Source organism: Physeter macrocephalus, chromosome 12 (genome assembly GCF_002837175.3).
Source record: "Physeter macrocephalus isolate SW-GA chromosome 12, ASM283717v5, whole genome shotgun sequence".
In the NCBI taxonomy this organism is placed as follows: Eukaryota; Metazoa; Chordata; class Mammalia; order Artiodactyla; family Physeteridae; genus Physeter; species Physeter macrocephalus.
The window spans coordinates 10,895,951-10,916,058 of record NC_041225.1 but is presented as its reverse complement, the minus strand read 5'-3'; the positions used below and the strand labels follow the sequence as shown (position 1 = coordinate 10,916,058).

Here is a 20,108-nt window from a genome sequence, read left to right as displayed (position 1 = left end):
TCTTGGGCAGGGTTCCTTTAAAGAAGGCTTCGAGCTAGCTCTTTCCTGTGCCTCTCGCATCTGACACTGAATTATACATGACGTAGCATCAGCAAAGGAGGAGAGTGCTCTGAGAGGGCACCATGGAGGCGGTGAGGAAGGCAGCATCCAAGGCCAGGAGCAATGGACAAAAGTTTTTCAAGAGCACAAGGAAACAATGTACCAGGCAGCACTTATATATTAAGGGCCAGGACTAGGGTGTGGAGAGTGAGGCACTCTCCTCGCTGGCAAAATGTAAGGGAGTGCCACAAAATGCAGTAATCGAGATAAATCACATTCAATGCAATATTTTAAAAAACACATAAAAAAACGGGCATACGATATGCACATTTTCCCTTTGGCTTAAGGCTCCAAAATGGCTCCGCAGGGCACTGGCACTAGGCAATTCCAGCTTCTAGCTTCCTCCCAGCCAGATCGTACCCCTGAGTCACTTTGATACAGAAATGCTGAGCAGCCATCTAGGAAGGGCTTTCCTAAGGCACTAAACTTTATCTGAGGCATGGAGTGTATGAGCAGGGGAGAGGGAACAGCACTTGTCCAAGTCCAAAATTCCTGAAGTGAAAAGGGCTAGAGGGATATCTGGGGCATGGTGGTGGCAATGAGTTTGCAGGCAGGGACAAGATCTTGTAGGGACTCTTTAGAATTTAACTAGGGGAGACACAGGCCCAGATTTGTTTCTTATGCAGATAATGCCTTGCGGGGGACAGCTGGAGGGATCAGATCTGGATACAGTGAAGTCCCTTATGAGGCTAGCACAGTATCCGTATCAGAGCGAGGGATGACTGTATCTCAATCCGAACAGGTGGAGACAGATTCCCAAGATCCAGGCCTCAGTTTCCCCACTGGAGCACAGAGGGTGGGGCGGCCCCCGGGTCTCTGCCCTGCCAACTGGACCACCTCAGGGTCTCCTGTGAGCGGCGGGGGCACCGGGGCGCGCAGAGGAACCTCCCGATTTCAGCCTGGGGGCCCGGGGCCAGCGGGGCGGGGCGGGTCCCGCTGGTGCCCGACCGGCTCGCCGCCCAATCGCCGCGGGCCCGCCGTGCCCCGGGGGGCTGGGGCAGCCGCCGCCGCCGGAACGTGCCGCGGCTGCGCCGACGCGCCAGCGCCGGGCAGGGCGGCGAGCGCGTTCAGTCTGGCGGCGGCGGCCGTGCGCGGACAGACGTGCCCGGAGCGCCGCAGCCGCCAGCAGCCGAGACGCGCCGCGCCGCCGGGCCGCGCCCGCCCGCCCCCCGCCATGGTGGCATGGATCATCTCCAGGCTGGTGGTGTAAGTGGCCTTCTTCCCCGCGTCCCTTCCTTCCTTCCCCTCCTTCTCCGGCCCCCGGCCCCCGGCCCCCGGGCTGCGCGTGCCCCTGCAGCGCCCGCCCCGGTCGTTCCGGCTATTAATACCCGGCGGCCGCTAAATTTAGCAGGTACAGTAGCTGCCGAGGTCGCGGGCGAGCGGGCGGCACAGAACGCGGCTGCTGCCCTGCGGGGCCCGGCCGGGGCGCGGGGGCCCGGCGGGCGGGGCCGCGAGGGCTGGGGCGCACGGGGCTTCGCTGGGGTCCGCGTCGAGCCGCGCCCGGCCGCTTTGTTCCCCCGCTTGGTGGGCTCGGCCGAGGCCCCGAGTGAGTGCGCCGCGGGGACACGTGTCCCTCTCCTTGGGAAGAAATGTTGGCCTGGGGTCGCCCGTTGCCGCGCCCCGCCGCCACGCTTTTGTCAGGTGAAAATGACAGAGCCCAGAAGAGCCTGGGGCGCTGCCTGGAGGGATCGGCGCGGAGAAGGGCGGAGAGCTGGAGGCAGGGCTCCTAAGGGGGTTGAAAAATACTCCTCCTTTTTAGGGTTCTCAGATTGACAGCGGCCAAGGCAAGTGGGGCGGAGGAGGACAGATCCGAATCTTGGGGTAGCCGCCCCGCGTCCCCTTGTCTGATTCCTTGGGCGGGGGGTTTGAAGGAGAGACAGAGACGGGCATCTCCGGGAATTCACGGGAAATTTCCAAGTGACAGACGGCCACGCTGACGGTGGCGATGACACCTGCCAGGCCTTGCGGCGAGAGCGCAGAGTCATCTGGGGTGAGGCCTGTGTGAAGCCATTGCGGGTGGGCGCGGGGGCGTTTTGCTCTGTCAAGCCCCAGAGCCGAGTGGACCTTTGAAGAGCTCCTTCCCTCGTGGATTTGTTCTCCTTTGGAGGTAGACATGGCCATCTATTCCAGTTCCCCTCCTTTCCTAACCATCCTTGCCTGAGTCAGGACAGATTTGCCACCTGCTTGGGGAGCCGGGATGAAATTGTTCTGGGGAGTGGGAACCGGGTGGTGCCATTAGGCTTTTTCTTTGTCTGAGAAAGAGGGGCTCCCGACTCTGGTTGATTGTGCGCCGTCATTCCATACGTTTGGGAACACCTCCCATCTCCTACCCTTCTTTCCTGATTTTCAAAGAAGCCGGTCAGGGTAGCCTTCTGAAGCCATTCTCAGCATTGTCTCCTGGCCACCATTATGGGCTTTCTTCCCAAGGCCAGTGTATGTCCCTCTCGCCCCCCAAGTCATTCATTTCTTGTGGGCCTCTCCACAGCTGTTGCCACCTGCTGGGGATTTGTGCTGTACCTAGAGGAAGCATGTTAAATGTTTGGAAGATGCCTGCGGGCAGAGGTGGCATGAAAAACCCAGGGAAGTGGCTGGCACGGCTGGCCCCACCTCATGCCTGATCAAGGCCTGTCTTGCCTTCCGGGTGGTGTTTTTTTTTCTCCTGAAGTAGTGCCGTGATCGTCAGATTTGCAGGTGGCTTCTGGGGGGTGGGGGTGGGGCCTCAGGGTGGGCCAGAGAGTTGAGTTGGCCAGGCTGGAGGACTCACTCCCTATAGGTCCTCCTGGGCTGGGGCTGGAACACTGAGCAGCCGGGGTTTCTGGTCTGGGGTCCATGTGACCTTCTTTAATTTTATTAGCACCCACCCCCTGTATACTAGACAACTAAGAGGGGTGAAGGGGAGAAACGTATGTTTGGGTGGGGTCTCAGGGACTAGCAGTTACTTTCTAAAAGAACCATACTCCCCAGCAGTGAAGAATTTCATTTCAGAGAATTTAAATGACCGTGAGAACTGCCCCTCAGGTCAGCCCAGGACCCTGTGCTCCAAGGGAGAATTTGTGGGATTTGGGGTTGTTATTCCCACTGTTGACTCCAAAAGGTCAGAGATACGACCTATCCCTTCAGCCCCTAATTCTGTATAGAAACCCAACACGGATGCGTCAGTTGTGAGTTGTTAAAACCATTTTAATAAGCACCTGTTTTGCGTAAATCATACTGTTCATTATAGGAAAATTAGAAAATGTAGATCAATAGATGGAAAATCATCCACGTTATTCCCATACAGAGATAACTAATGAAAATTTTGAGAAGCATATTCGTCAAGCTGTGTTTCCCTAGGCATATATGCACATATGTTTATATTTACCATTCAAGGAAATGATCGATTCAGCCCAAATTTCCGCAGACCTCTTAGCAAAGAGTAGAAATGCCATGTTTGGGGTCAGAAAACCCTTGATTCAGATCCCAGTTCACAGCTCAGATCACAGGAGATCCTAGTTCACAAGCACTAGTTCATCTCACTTTACTGTTGCGAAGATTTCGATGATACATGATTTCTAAATTGCCAAGTACCACAGAGGACATTCAGTCAAGGAGTGTTCCCTCCTGTCCTCCGAGAGAGGTTGTAAGAGCTCTGGCAGGGGCTTTCAGACATTATTCCTGCAGTTTTCCAACTGGCTTCCCTGAAGGCCACTCAGCCTGAGTGGGTGGGCTCTGGGCTTCCCAGTCCGGATTCCTTTTCTTTGTTTTATATACTGGGGTTCTATATAAAATATAACTTGGAAACTCTATGGGTTTGGCAGCTAATAGAAACCCCTGAGCCAGTCCTCCCCTCATCTGTAAAACTGTAGAGGAGTGTGCTTTGCCCAAGAACACGAGGTTAGCTGGTGAAGAGCACAGGCTCTGGATTTTTGGGTCAGTGTCCTTTCCACCTCTTCCTGTCCTTGACCTAAACTGATCTCTTTCAAGCTTTCAAGACCTCTAGTATGATGTCCTGTGATTTTGTCCACAGGTCCCTTTTCCTATAAGCAATCTTTGCATGGTTTCGTAAGCCTCTGTCACATCAAAGCACATTTAAGGAAGACCTGTCACCGTGCTCTGAGGATGTGGAGGGAGCGTCTTCCTTCCAACCAGAGGCGTCAAGACAAGCTGATGGTGTCCGGGGACAGCCAGCTCCTCCTAAGTCCCTTGGCTTAGCTTAGGAAGAATTAAGGAAGAAATATTAGTGCAGTAGCAAGGTTGGCCCTGTTGAAACCTGGTTGATATCTGCATGGAACGTGGGAGCTCATTTAGGACTGGTCTGCTCGCCTCCTTTAAAATACTTTGTTTTCTTTCCAGACAACTCAAGGCCTAGGTGTGAAAGCATTTCCAACTGTGCATTGGAGCGGGCACACAGAGGTTGCTCTGTGTGCCTTCTTGGGAGGCATATCTTGGAGCATTTATTCCAAGGAGCAGGTTTTGCCTCATTATCTCTGGACAGAATTTTGGCTGAGGCCCAGGATGTTGGCTAAATGGATCCAGAGCTTCCCACCACTTACTGGGTTAGTAGACCAAAACTCCAACTCACCGCATGGGGAAAAAGAGAGTCCTAATTCATAAATAACCAACAGCTATGCCGAAAAATGTCATTTTTCCACATTGCACATCTTTAAAAAATGTTAGTTTTTAGAAAGTAGAGTCTGATGTTTAAAACAGTCTTGAGCTGATAGCTGAAGATCTAGCTAAGTCCTGGGACTGTTTAGAGCATGAAGTCTCTGTGCCCTGGGTCAGGGATGGACATGTAGAGAAGCCTGGAAGGAATGTGGGTTGTCCTCAAGATGTTCCTCAACTGTTGCAACACAAATGGAAAAAAGAAAAAACCATACACTCTTAAACATAAACTTACATTTCTTTGGGGCCTGCTTTAAAAAGTGGAATGCAGAAAAATGATCCTGTTAATGGAGGGTTCAGGTTAGCCGACGATTTCTTTCCTGGCACTGGGTGTGGGACAGGGTAGGAGCTGGGTGACTGTTTCAGTTGAATTGTGAGAGGAAAGATGTTGGGTTCTAGTCCAAGTGCTGGCCTGACCCGCCTGCAGAATTCTAAGGGCAACTTGCAACTGCGCTGGGGCCCTGCTCCCGGTCTATGATACAATCTTATTGGCCAGCATCATCTTGGAGGTCTTAATAGTTCCAGGAGCCAGTCAGTGCTCCTCTGGGCCCCTTCCTTTCCCTCAAGTCCCCCAGCCAGCCTACATGCACTGTGTTTATTTATAAACAGGGGCAGTATCCTCAAGGAAGTGAAAAACATCAGCCTAGATTTCACTGCTCTTCTGCTGCCCTGGTCTTTGTTTATTAATCCTGCCTGCCTGCGGGGAAGTAGCTTTTGTGCACTTCTTCCTGCTGTGTCTTATTTGAAGGGTAGCTGACAAGTGAGGGTCTCACCTGGTTATTAATGGCTCAGTTTTCCCCGTCCTTCTAAAGCGAGCCATCCTCTTTGTAGTGTATATTGTTTGGGGGGAGGAAGAGCCCTGGGTAGAATGAGAGAAGGGGGGTCAGACCCTCAGTAGCCACCTAGTGAGGCTGCCATTTTGTATTGTGTATGTGTGTCGTGTGTGTGTAGTGTGTGTGTGTGTGTGTGTGTGTGTGTGTGTGTGTGTGTGTATTTTCCAAGGGATTTCAAAAGGCTTGGGGATGGGGTAGACTTGGCCGTGCAGTAGTCAGAGTATATGTTACCTTTGCAATTTTATTGCCAACATGAGCTGTGCACATGCCCAACCGGTTACCAGGATTCTTGGTGTCTGTGGGAATTTTTCTGAGAACCAACAGGATGGGGTTTGCATTTGGGCCATGAGAATATTCTCCTCTCACTTCAGGGCCTTGGGAAGGCCCTGATGGATTCGAAGATGTATAGTTACATACATATGGTTTGTTCTGAACTTTCAGATCTCATCCATCTTCACGTAGAAGTACACTGTTTTCCCTCTGGGTTGTTTTAGTCGCACCCAGGGCCTTTCCTTTGATTTTAGAGAAAAAGTAAATATAAAGGACCAAGTATCTGGCACACAGTAGGGGTGTCTGAAGGAATCTTGACAGTTAATCTGGTATTATAGGCCCTCAAGCATGGCATGTGTACCTAGACCAGAATGGCTAGTAGGTTTTATCTCTTTTAATTGATTGGAGGCTGCCTGGGACCTGTCTTGAGATGGGGTATGAAGCTGAGTTGGGCTCAGTGGGGAAGGAGACCCCTGAATTATTCATGCAGGGAGAATGTTAACGGGGGCACACATGTTGGCTCAGTATTTGCTCTCCCAGGACTTCCCTGGCGGTCCAGTGGTTAAGACTCCGTGCTTCCGCTGCAGGGGGCGCTGGTTCAATCCCTGGTCGGGGAACTAAGATCCCACATACCGCAAGGTGTGGCCAAAAAAAAAAAAAAAAAATTAAAAGTTTAAAGTATTTGCTCTCCCAAACTTGGCCTGTTCTTGATCACAGAAGGTCTGTCCCACTTTCAGAGTTTTAACAAGCTTCCCTAAATTAGTAAACAGGAGGAGCATCCTTTACCTGAGTTAACATCCCCTCCTGACATCCTGCCCCCACCAGGCTTTGTCAGTCACCTGGCAGTTCTAGGCCATAGGTACCTCTGATGCCAGCACAGGGAGTTGTCCATCCAGTGGCTCTCCAGTCTGCTTCTTTCCTCTTAGGGTGATCACACATATGCCACATTTTCCCTTTTTCCTTTGCCCGTCACCAGTCGCAGCTCAGTTACATTCTACCTTGGCTGCTCTCACGTACTTGTGCATTCACATCCTTTCCGCCTCCTTTAGGGATCTATGGTTGGTGCTCTGGGCTTCAAAACGCATTTTCCATTCCCCTCTGGTCACATACCCCATCCTATCTCCCTCCACTCAACCATGGAGGTGGGCAGTGACTTAGGCCTAGCGACATATTTCCTTGGGCACAGAGATTGGTCCAGAGGTGGGTCTGTGGCCCAAACGGAACCCCTAGATCCTTCCCCAGGGTGTCTTGATTTGAAGCTGGGAGAGAAGAGCCTTGCCTATGGGACCCAGAGCTGGAAAGATGTGAAGGTGGGGCTGCTGCTGGCTGCCTGGCACATGGAGAAGGCATGGTGGCCAAAGGGGCGAATTATGGCAAAGCAGAGGTAAACAGAGATGAGATACAGGCACAGAGAGCAGGAAGCTGGCTCAAGAGTCTTGATTCTGGTGACTCAGGCCCCGGTTCCTGCAGCTCCTCGTTTAAGGCCTTGATCTGTCCCATATCCTAGAATGAAGGCCTTGAGTAGTGCTTGTATTAATTAAGCATTTATCGTAGTGGTATCTGGCACACAGTAGGGGTGTCTGAAGGAATCTTGACAGTTAATCTGGTATTATAGGCCCTCAAGCATGGCATGTGTACCTAGACCAGAATGGCTAGTAGGTTTTATCTCTTTTAATTGATTGGAGGCTGCCTGGGACCTGTCTTGAGATGGGGTATGAAGCTGAGTTGGGCTCAGTGGGGAAGGAGACCCCTGAATTATTCATGCAGGGAGAATGTTAACGGGGGCACACATGTTGGCTCAGTATTTGCTCTCCCAGGACTTCCCTGGCGGTCCAGTGGTTAAGACTCCGTGCTTCCGCTGCAGGGGGCGCTGGTTCAATCCCTGGTCGGGGAACTAAGATCCCACATACCGCAAGGTGTGGCCAAAAAAAAAAAAAAAAATTAAAAGTTTAAAGTATTTGCTCTCCCAAACTTGGCCTGTTCTTGATCACAGAAGGTCTGTCCCACTTTCAGAGTTTTAACAAGCTTCCCTAAATTAGTAAACAGGAGGAGCATCCTTTACCTGAGTTAACATCCCCTCCTGACATCCTGCCCCCACCAGGCTTTGTCAGTCACCTGGCAGTTCTAGGCCATAGGTACCTCTGATGCCAGCACAGGGAGTTGTCCATCCAGTGGCTCTCCAGTCTGCTTCTTTCCTCTTAGGGTGATCACACATATGCCACATTTTCCCTTTTTCCTTTGCCCGTCACCAGTCGCAGCTCAGTTACATTCTACCTTGGCTGCTCTCACGTACTTGTGCATTCACATCCTTTCCGCCTCCTTTAGGGATCTATGGTTGGTGCTCTGGGCTTCAAAACGCATTTCCCATTCCCCTCTGGTCACATACCCCATCCTATCTCCCTCCACTCAACCATGGAGGTGGGCAGTGACTTAGGCCTAGCGACATATTTCCTTGGGCACAGAGATTGGTCCAGAGGTGGGTCTGTGGCCCAAACGGAACCCCTAGATCCTTCCCCAGGGTGTCTTGATTTGAAGCTGGGAGAGAAGAGCCTTGCCTATGGGACCCAGAGCTGGAAAGATGTGAAGGTGGGGCTGCTGCTGGCTGCCTGGCACATGGAGAAGGCATGGTGGCCAAAGGGGCGAATTATGGCAAAGCAGAGGTAAACAGAGATGAGATACAGGCACAGAGAGCAGGAAGCTGGCTCAAGAGTCTTGATTCTGGTGACTCAGGCCCCGGTTCCTGCAGCTCCTCGTTTAAGGCCTTGATCTGTCCCATATCCTAGAATGAAGGCCTTGAGTAGTGCTTGTATTAATTAAGCATTTATCGTAGTGGTGAGGATGGACTGGGCTACGCTGCAGTAACAACTCTCAAATCCCGGTGGCTGGAGACAACAAAGGTTGATTTCTCGCTGTATGCTGCCTGTGCACTGTGGGTTGGCAGAGGCAACCTGCTCCCTGCCATCACCAGAGGCTCAGGCTGACTGAGCCTTCTTTGTCTTAGGGCGCTGTCATTGCAGCACAAGGCACCAGGATTCACTGGAGTAGGGAAAGAAAAATGGAGAGTCATGCACCAGCTCTTAAGTACCTCTAACCGGAAGTGACACGTGTCACTTCTACTCACATTTCATCAGCCAAGGAAAATCGTATAACCAAGCCTGAATTCAAGTGGGTGGGGAATTGCAGTCTTACTAAACGTCTGTGAACAGCCCCAGTGACCAACATATATGTTGAATGAATGAATCCTAACCAGCTTTGCAAACCTATAAATGTCCTTTTTTGTTGAAGTTGGTGTAAGATGGGTTTTTTTTTTTTTCTTCTTGCAACTGGGACAGTCCTAACACATTCCTTTACCTCTTCATATTAGAAAAATCTCTTGCTCTCCTTTTGACCTCTTTTCTTTATCTTGTTTTTGAGTTTTAAAAGGAAGTCTTAATTTTGAGGAGAAATCAGCAATTGTCGAGCACTGATGCTATTCCATGGATAAAGACCTTGAAGGTGCCCTACGATTGTCACTACAGTCTCCATGTTTGCCTCCATCTACCTTCCTCCAGGAAACCTCCCTTGGGTCCCCTAACTGAAGAAAGATTTCTGTTCCTGGGTCCCCAGTGTGGCATTGTCACTTTGTACCTTGTGATGTGGTGGTTTGTGCATTTACCTCCCACATCTGTTTCTTAGTCCCCCTGTCCGCTCTTCATGGGTAGTAAGTGCCCAATGAGTGTATGTTGGCTCACGAATGAGTCAGGACCTCTCTATTCAAAGAGTGGTCTGTACACCAACGATATCAGCATCACGGCGAGCTAGTTAGGAATGCAGGATCCGGTGCCCCACCCAGGGCCTGGTGAATCTGCGTTTTGACAAGACAAGATCCCCATGAAACTTGAGAAGCACTGAGTCAGGATTCAGGGTGTCATCATCTCCCCTGTGAAATGAACAGAAATTGACTTGCCTAATATTCCCACTATTGGCTGTAAATGGGAATTCAATCCCAAGTCATCCATTTGTGCTGGATTGTGGTTCATCCCTCTGATTCTGAGAGGTCCCAACCCTGACTTTGTATGAATTCTGAATAGCCTAACTGGATTCCACCAACCCAGCGCTCAACTACGAACCTTTCACAAGTGGACTGCCGAATTGTGATCTATGTAAAATTTAGTTTTGCTACAGCTGGTGTTTAAAGCGCCAAGACAATGCCTGTCAGACAGAATATTGCGGTGAGCAGCTCATGCTATTCAGGAGGGTGGGTTACAACCCACCGTCAGAAAGAAGCTGGTGAAACACAGTCGACTCATGCTGGGGACTCACAGTGGGTTTACAGGAACATTAAAGGACTTTTTCTCATGAACACATGAGGCCAAGAACCACTGGTCCCTAGATGTCCCTCCTGAGAAAGTCACAGGACCCAGTGGGCTCTGTAAATGCTTCATGCCAGACACTGTGTGCTGCGGAATCCAGTCGTGTCAGTGAGTCCTCTCAGCCCTACCTTCAAACCCTCCCTGCCCAACCAACTCCCACCTTCACAGCCACCACCCTGTTCCAACCCCAAATTATTGCTCTCCTGGACCATTTCAAAACTCTCCTAATTGTTTTCCCTGCTTCTACTCCCATCTCTCCAATGTCTGCGTTGTTTAAAATGTAAGATAGGGGAATTCCCGGGTGGTTCAGTGGTTAGGACTAGGCACTTTCACTGCTGTGGGCCTGGGTTCAGTCCCAGGTCAGGGAACTAAGATCCTGCAAGCTGCATGGTGTGTCCAAAAAAAAGAAAAAAACAAAAAATGCGAGATAGGTCTTACATAGAAAACAAACTTATGGTTACCAAAGGGGAAAGGGGGTGGGGGACGGATGAGTTAGGAGTTTGGGGCTAACATACAAACTACTAAATATAAAATAGATAAACCATAAGGACCTACTGTGTAGCACAGGGGAACTATATTCATTATCCTGTAATAAACCATAATGGGAAAGAATATGAAAAGGAATAAATATATATATATGTATAACTGAATCACTTTGCTGTACACCAGAAAGTAACACAACATTGTAAATCAGCTATATTTCAATAAATAAATAAATTAATTAAATATAATAAAGGAAAAAAATTTCCAAAAAAACCCATAAAGTAGGTCTTAGCTTTCCCCTGCTGTTTAAAAACTGTCTAAAGAACTCCCGTCACACTAAGAATAAAATTCAGACTCCTTACCATTGTCAACAAGACTCAGCAAGGCCTGGCCCCTGCCCACTGCCCTGACCTCACCTTGTACTGTTCCCCCCTCACTCTCTCAGTTCCATCATCCTCATTATTCCTAGAAGGCGACAAGCTTGTCCCACCCAGAGGCCTTTGCACTTGCTGTTCTCTCTGCCCTGAACACACAGCCCTGGATCGTGCATGGCCCTTTCTCTCTTTCCGTTTAGGTCTCTGCTTACATGTCACCTATTCAGGAGAGGCCTCTTTTGACCACCTTCTCCAAGATACACCCCACCCACACCTCTGTGCTTTTTGTCCCTCCCTGAAACTATGCTTCTAATTCTTTTGCTTGCTTGTTTCTGGTCTGTCTCTCCACTAGGATTTGATCTCCATGACTTTTGAGACTTTTATCTTGTTCACAGCCATTTTTCCCAGCAGTTCTAAGCTCATAGAACATGTTTAAAATGTATATGAATGGTGACTTTATATTCCCTCTGGGGTTAGAAGATCCTTTCTTAAACCTAGATTTGTAGAACCTTGATTTGTGACCATGGCAAGTAACCTAACCTCTCTAAGCCTCAATTTTCTCATCTGTAAAGTGAAAGATTTGATTTCTATTTCTGGCAATATAGAAAACTATATAGTCTGAAACCCCTCCCTAATAAAACTGAATTGAACATTTTTCTAAAATTTTTGCATGAACTATAACAGCGATCCCCTAAAAGTATAGCAGAGCTTTTAAGTAAGTAAATTTGCCAGGAGACGGAACAGAGAGGGAATCATTTTGCAAGGCTGTAAACCAGTACTGTAGCAGCTGCACGACAGACTACCCTGAGATTTAGCTTAAAACAACAGCCGTTTTGTTATCATCTCTCCTGGCTCTGTGGTCAGGAAGTTGGACAGGACACCGAACACAAAACTCATTTCTGCTCCATGATGTCTGGGTCTCAACTGGGATGATGCAAATGGCAGTGGCAGACTGGCTGTCTCTTTCTTTTTTTAAAAAAATTATTTATTTATTTATTTATTTTTGGCTGTGTTGGGTCTTCATTGCTGCGTGCGGGCTTTCTCTAGTCGCGGCGAGCGGGGGCTACTCCTCGTTGCAGTGCGCGGGCTTCTCATTGCGGTGGCTTCTCTTGTTGTGGAGCATGGGCTCTAGGCGCACAGGCTTCAGTAGTTGTAGCATGTGGGCTCAGTAGTTGTGGCTTGCAGGCTCTAGAGCGCAGGCTCAGTAGTTGTGGCGCATGGGCTTAGTTGCTCCAGGGCATGTGGGATCTTCCCGGACCAGGGCTCGAACCCGCGTCCCCTGCATTAGCAGGCGGATTCTTAACCACTGCACCACCAGGGAAGCCCTGGCTGTCTCTTTCTTTCTGTGTGTTGCAAGGCCTCTTCATTTGGTCTTTCTATGTGATTTCTCCAGCATGGAGGCCTCAGGATAGTCAAGTTTCTTACATGGTAGCTCAGAGCTGCAAGAATGGGTGTCCAAGAAGCATCAACAGAAACTGCAAGACTTTTTATGAGCTGGTCTCAGAAGTCCCAGGATGATACTTCTGCTGCATTCTATTGGCTAAACAAGTCACTAAGGCCATCCTAGATTTGAAGAGAGGGGGGTTAGACTACCTCTCCATGAGTGGGGTAGCAAACTGTTCTCAGCCATCTTTAATATACCACACTGTGGAGGACTGGCCTAACTTGGTTTTAATATCTCAATAGAGAAAAGAGGGGCCTTGAGGCTGTGGCGTATTAAGTCAGAGCTGAACGTTGGGATAAAGTGCAGACTTGAAGGGCGATTCTGCAGCATAATCCTGAGTAAAAGCATAGACCCCCAAGCACTGAGAGATGACAGTGAAGCTTGTCTGTCTTGCCCAGGGTTCTTGGTGGAGGGAAAATCTCCCTTGGGAATTTGAAACCATCTATGGACCTGTCCTCGTCCGGATTTGGGTTTTAACACATTCTGCACGGTCTGCGTACCCTTAGCTGAGAGATTAACATAAACATTGGTCTTGGGCCAGCATTACTCCTGGGACATCTGACAGAAATTAATCCAGTCTCTCTAAGAGCTCTCAATACACATCATACAGAATTAGCCCCAAAGCACATGAATTCATACTCCAAAATTACAAACCCCCCTCCTAAGCAGGAGTTAACAAAACACTACAAGGCCGGATTAGCCCTCCAGAAATAAATAAACAAATAGGTCAATAGCATACCCATATTAACTGTATATTATTTATATAAAGTAACTATTAATACTTAGAGACCTTAGAATAAATCTTTCTAAAATGAAAAAGTAAAGAACATATAAGAAAATAGCAGGTGCCGGGCAGGAGCAGGGAGAGGAATGGGCCCACGGGAAAAGAAGCAATTCTAAAAGCAAAAAATAAAGTATTAAAATTTAAAACCCAATGGATAGTTTGAAAGGATGAGGGATTGAACACCAAGGGGGTGATGTTTTCCACCCTGCTTCTTGGAGCTAGAGGGGCTCTTAGTGATTTCAGGCTCTTGTTGACAGACAAGGAAGATGGAACATGAGGGTTTCGTTTTAGGTCATTCATCAAGGTCAGTAACATGATGGGCTAGGCCAGGACTTGAGGCCAAGTCTCCAATTTCTGAAAGTGTTTTGATGTGGAAGAAAGAGGTTTGTTTTATGTGGTTAGAGGCTTGGACTAGGACTAGTGGGCGATTAGAAGACAAACTCTTGTCATGATAGAAGGAAGAGTTTTCTAGTAATTGGTGCTAAAGTGAGGCAATGAGCCCCTAGCTTCCAACCCTAAGACCTTCCAACTCTGAAACTCTAGGATTTTAATCTTTTCCCTTATTATAGTGGAGGAAGAGAGATACGCGTTGTTGGAAAGATTCTGTTTTTCAGTGGGTAGGCCTTCCATCCTTGTTCGAGATTGATTGATTCATTGCTTGATTGATTCATTCATTGATTAACTGCCCATTTATTGACCATTTGCTTTGTGCTAAGCATACACTGGGCACCAGGGATAGAGAGATGAATGAATTCCAATTGCATCTTTGAGAAGTTTCTGAGTTCACATAGCCAGTCAGTGGGGAACTTGGACTTGGATTCCAGTGTCCTTCCTGCCTGGCCAGTGTTCTTTCCGTTGGGTGGTTATTTTGTGGGCGTGTGTGAATGACTTTTCTGGCTTTGGTTGGAAATTCTAGGGAGGAGCCCTTTCACAGGGGAAGTGGTACATCTGATGTATGAAAGGAGATTAAACCACTGCTGTATCTCTGCCTGGGAGACACTGTGGCGCCAATGTTGAGAAAGAAGAGGAGGCAGAGGAGAGGATGTGCTTCGTGAATACAATCAGGGACAAAGAGATGGGTAAAGCTGAGCATCCTTATCCACTGTATTAGTCTACTATTGCTGCTGGAAGAGAGAACCACAAAGTTAGTGGCTTAAAACAGAAATTTAGTCTCTTACAGATCTGGAGGCCTGAAGTCTGAAATGAGTTTTGGGGGGCTGAAACCAAGGTGTTAGCAGAAGTGTTTCATTCTGGAAGCTCCGTGGAGAATCCACGTTTTGCTTCTGGAGTGTCTGGTGGCTGTTGGCTTGTGGCCGCATCTCTCCAGTCTGTGCTTCCATGGTCACATTGCCTTCTCTTCTGTCTTTATATCTTCCTCTACCTCTCTCTTAGAAGGACATTTGTGATTACATTTAGGGCCCACCTAGATAATCCAGGATAATCTTCCCATCTCAAAATCCTTAATTTAATCACATCTGCAAAGTCTCTTTTGCTATATCAGGTAATATTCATAGATTCTGGGGATTAGGACCTGGACATCTTTGGGGACCATTATTCAGCCCATTAAACCCATGGCTGTTGGCCTTGCTGCCACCAAGCTGAGGGGAGTTAAGAAGAGCCTAAAGAAAGAACACTTTGGGGGAATTCCCTGGCGGTCCAGTGGTTAGGACTTCTCGCTTTCGTTGCCGAGGGTGCAGGTTTGATCCGGTGCAGCCAAAAAAAAAAAAAAGAACACTCTGATGTTCTAACATCTTATTTTGTCTCCATTTCCAGACTCTCCTTGATTTGTAAAAATTAATTATTGCATCAATAGAAAAGATTACAAAAAAGTGGTTAGGGTATACAGTGCTGGATAACAATACAATGAGTACTCTTTTACTCACCAGCCAGTTTAAGAAATAGAACATTACCTTCATTGTATCAATATACCACTGTTTACAGACATTTGGGTTCTTTCTAATTTTTGTTTTTCTCTTGCTCTTGAAGAGAAAAGACTTCTGCAGTGAACATTCTTATATGTGATTCCTGGCGCACTGGTGCACAAATTTCTTTAGGAATGGAATGGCTGAGGCATAGGGTATATGCATCTTTCACCTGACCAAATAACATAAATTAAGTTTCGTAGATGTGTGGGTCTGTTTCTGGGCTCTTTATTCTGTTCCATTAATCAATTTGTCTGACCCTGCACCAGGACCACACTGTCTTAATTACCATAACTTTTATGAAAATTCTTGATATCTGACCTGCCAAGTCCCCTCCACATTTTGTTCATCATAAACTGCTATCCAAAATCTTTTTTTCTCCAGCAAGATATACAATTTCAGTTGTACCATGTCTTTACCGTCACTTGCCATGGTCACACTTTAGAAGTTTTGCCAGTCTGGTGGGTACAGAATGGAATCTCATTATAGTTTTAATTTGCATTTCCCTGAATACTAATGAGATTGAGCATCTTTTCATATGTTTATTGCCCATTCGTGTTCTCTCTCCTGTGAAGAGCCTGTTCAAGTCTTCCCAGTTTTTCTCTTGTCCTTATCTTACTGATTTGTAGGAGTTCTTTAAATACTTTAGATGCTAATCCTCTGTCACCATGCATTACACATGTTTTCTCCCAGTCCCTGGTTTATTTTTTCATTTTCTTTATGGTGTGTTTTGATAAACAGAAGTTCTTAATATTAGTGCAATGGATTTATCAGTTTTTTTCATTTATAGTTTATACTTGTTGTGTCCTAGGAAAACCTTACCTAATCATGAAGGTATTCTGAAATCATGAAGCTATTCTCCTATATTGCTCCTAGCTAGCAGTTTTATAGTTTTTTCATTCACATTTAATTTCTTAATCCATTTTGAGATGATTTGGGTATATGATGTGGAGTAGGACTCCAGAATTTTTTTTTTTTTTTTTCTTTGCTACGCGGGCCTCTCACTGCCGTGGCCTCTCCCGTTGCGGAGCACAGGCTCCGGACGCGCAGGCCCAGCGGCCATGGCTCACGGGCCCAGCCGCTCCGTGGCATGTGGGATCCTCCCAGACCGGGGCGCGAACCCGGTTCCCCTGCACTGGCAGGCGGACGCGCAACCACTGCGCCACCAGGGAAGCCCCAGAATTTTTTTTCCGTAAGGAAAACCAGTTGTCCTAGCACCGTTTATTATAAAGTATGTCCTTTCTCTTTACATCTGCAATGTCCAGCCCTGTCATAAATTAAGTTTCCCTGGATGTGTAAGTCTATTCGGGGCTCTTTATTCTGTTCCATTGAACAGTTTTTCTGGCCCTGTACCAGTACCACTGTTTTAATTACCATAACCGTATGAAAATTCTTAGAATCTGGCCTGGCAAGTCCCCCCACCTTCAAAAACTCCTTAGCCCTTTCTCTTCCATATACATGTTTAGAATTATCTAGAATTATATATTACAACACAGACACACACACACACACACACACACACACACACACACACACACACTCACTCACAAATCTGTTGGGAGTCTGATTGGAATAACACTGATGTTCTTAAGATATTGACTGTTCCAATCCATATACATATATGTATACATATCCATGGCATCTATCTATATTAATTTAGATCTTCTTTAATGATTTTCAATATAATTTTATAATTTTTACTGTAAATGTCTTGTGCATCATTTGTTAGATTTATTCCCAGTTACTTGATGTTCGTTGATGCCAGTGTATTTGGTATCTTATTAAAATTTTCGTCTTCCAACTGTTTGTTAGAACAATGCATCCTTGCCACACTATAGATTCTTTTGCGCTTTCCAGATAGAGTCATGCCATCTGAGAATAGCACAGTGTTGTGTCTTTCCAGCAATTCCTTTTTTTTTTCCCTTGCTCTTACTGTCCTGGTTAAGATCTCTAGTACAAGATGACTAAAAGTGGTGAAGGCAGATCTTCTTGTCTTTTCCTGGTTTAAAAAGGAATGCTGGGGGCTTCCCTGGTGGCGCAGCGGTTGCGCGTCCGCCTGCCGATACAGGGGAACCGGGTTCGAGCCCCGGTCTGGGAGGATCCCACATGCCGCGGAGCGGCTGGGCCCGTGAGCCGTGGCCGCTGAGCCTGCGCGTCCGGAGCCTGTCCTCCGCAACGGGAGAGGCCACAGCAGAGGAAGGCCCGCGTACCGCAAAAAAAAAAAAAAAAGGAATGCTTCAACATTTTCCCATAAAGTATTGTGCTTGCTGTAGGGTTTTCAGAAATATACTTTATCACTAATTTTTCTTATTGTCCTAGTTTGTTGAGAGTTTTTATAATGAATGATACTGTATTTTAGCTAATGTTTCCATTGAGATGATAATGGAGTTTTTTTTTTTTGGCCTATAATTTGTTAAGTGGCAAATTGTATTAATTAGTTTTGCCATTAAACAATTTTACCTTCCTGGATAAACAAAATTTGGTCATAAAGTTGTGTTTTTGTTGTTGTTGTTAGAACAACCTAAGATTCAGTTTGTTAATATTTAGTTTAGTCTTTCTTTTTTTTTAAAGCTATGTTTGTGAGTGATATTAGCTGTGCTATCTTGTCTGGTTTGGGTATAAAGATTATACTAGCCTCATGAACCACGTTGAGGGAGGATATATCCTCTTTTTTATACTCTGGAATAGTTTGTGTAAGATTGGATTTCTTTCTTGTGTGTAAAATACGTGACCTTACCAGTAAAATTATCAGGGACAGGTGTTTTTTCTGTGGGAAAAATTTAACCTACCTATTCGATTTCTTTAATGATTACAGATTTTCTCTATTTTCTTGAGTTAATATTAGCTTAGGAGTTTATTCATCTTAGTAATTTTTCAGATTTACTGATAGTTAACAACTACTGCTTTTGCACTCCATTCCTTTTTTCCTCTTTTTCTGGTTCTCTCATTAGATATATGTTAGGTGTTCTTACTCTGTCTTCCGTATCTCTTCATTTCTTATTTCCGATTCCTTTTTTTGGTCTCTGCTGCTTTGTTAATAATTTTCTTCATGTCTGTCTCCTTAGCAGTTTCTAATCAGCTGCTGAACATATTCATTGATTTTAAAATTTCAATTATTCTATTTTAGAAATTCTATTTAGTTCTGTTTCAAAACTGGTCATATTTTATGGCTTCTGTTCCTTCCACATAGTTTAAATTCATGGATCTTTTATCCATGCATAATTTGTAACATCACACTTTGATCATTTAGAAACCATTGGTTTACCAAGTGAGATGCAGATCTTCTAAATGCTGACACATTTCATTATACAGTGCCAAAAATTCACATTCATTAATATCACCATCAATCCCATCAGGAAAGTCTTTTAAGTGTTGGGACACTGTCAGTTTCATGGCAGTGGAGAAACATTTTCCGAAATTCTAGTTTTAGCTTGAAATTGAATATTATCATTGGCGACACACACTATTGGTTTTTCTTGAAGTAATGGGCTCATTTCGTCCATTTCCTAAAACATGCTTACCAGATACCCAACTCTGAATAACCATTGTTTGTCAGTCATTCAAGTAACTGTATTGTTCCCTGAAAAACAGTGGATAATCGACACAAGGGCTTTTCCTCAAGACAATCATCATACTTGGTATGCAGCAGTGCTTCATGCATGCTTCCCATTTCATCACAAGACATGAAAAACGCCTGTACTCCAGCGTCAAGCTTTAATAAAATTGATGATTTCTGCTATATCATCAATGACGTTCTTAAATGAAACAGGCATTTATTTTTTCCTACTGCATCACGGTGAAGAATACAGTGACTACTGGTAAAGTTTAGTGCCATTGCTTGATTCGTGCAGAGGCCGCGGTTTTACCCCTATTGTTCTTACACCATCAGTGCAAGTTCAACACAGTGAAAAAGGCATATGTTTTAGTATTTTTTTTTTTTTTTTTTTGCGTTACGTGGGCCTCTCACTGTTGTGGCCTCTCCCGTTGCGGAGCGCAGGCTCAGCGGCCATGGCTCACGGGCCCAGCCGCTCCGCGGCCTGTGGGATCTTCCCGGACCGGGGCACGAACCCGGCTCCCCTGCATCGGCAGGCGGACGCGCAACCACTGCGCCACCAGGGAAGCCCTAGTATTTTTATTATTAAAATTGTTTCAACCTCATGAACCCTCTGACAGGGTCCCAGCAACCCCTGGAAAGGGTTTTGGGGTCCCCCAGGAGTCCGTGGATCTTGCTTTGGGAACCATTCACTGTTCTGTACAATCAACAATCATTTCCATACCTAAGAAAATCAACTCTCATTCCACAGCTTCATCCAACATGTGGTCCGTACTCAGATTAACCCCAATTAAACAAAAATCCTTTATTTATTTTTTCTTGTTTCTATTTGGATCCAGTCAAAGTTCATACATTGAATCTGGCTGCCATGTCTTTTGATCAACGTAGAACAGCACCTGCACCCCCCGCCCCCCAACTTTATGAAGAGTCTAGGCCGTCTGTGATGTAGACGTTCTGGACCTCTCAGTCTTGTCCTCATGATTAGACTCAGGTCATTGTGTCTACATTGTGTAGATGACGAGGTGCACCTCCCACTGCCTTCTGTCAAGAGGACAGAATGTCAGGCTGTCCCATGATTGGTGATACCAAACTTGACCACTTAGTAAAACAATTTACCATTTCTTTAAATCCAGAATTTTTAGTTGTTGTCAATGGCAGGGTAAGTCAGAGTCTCTGGTCTGTTACTATTGGAAATAATGGTGTCCTTTTGATTCTTCTTTTTTTTTTTTTTTTTTTTTTTTTTTGCGGTACGCGGGCCTCTCACCGCTGTGGCCTCTCCCATTGCGGAGCGCAGGCTCCGGACGCGCATGCTCAGCGGCCATGGCTCACGGGCCCAGCTGCTCCGCGGCA

At 46.6% G+C, this 20,108-nt stretch overlaps 1 protein-coding gene across 3 annotated transcripts in view; it reads left to right on the top strand.

Moving 5' to 3' along the window:
• Window positions 1-1,178: 1,178 nt before the first annotated feature.
• The window catches only part of REEP1 (receptor accessory protein 1), a 125,408-nt gene continuing 106,478 nt past the window's right edge, over window positions 1,179-20,108 (top strand). Inside the window, exon 1 of one of the 3 annotated variants that reach the window (XM_055088867.1) lies at window positions 1,179-1,305. In XM_055088867.1, coding sequence (XP_054944842.1) covers window positions 1,274-1,305 — 32 coding nt within the window. In that variant the 5' untranslated portion in view covers window positions 1,179-1,273. Of the gene's footprint in view, window positions 1,306-4,436; window positions 4,635-20,108 lie in introns of those variants that run through there. The other 2 variants (XM_028496709.1, XM_055088866.1) reach the window with 2 other exon arrangements.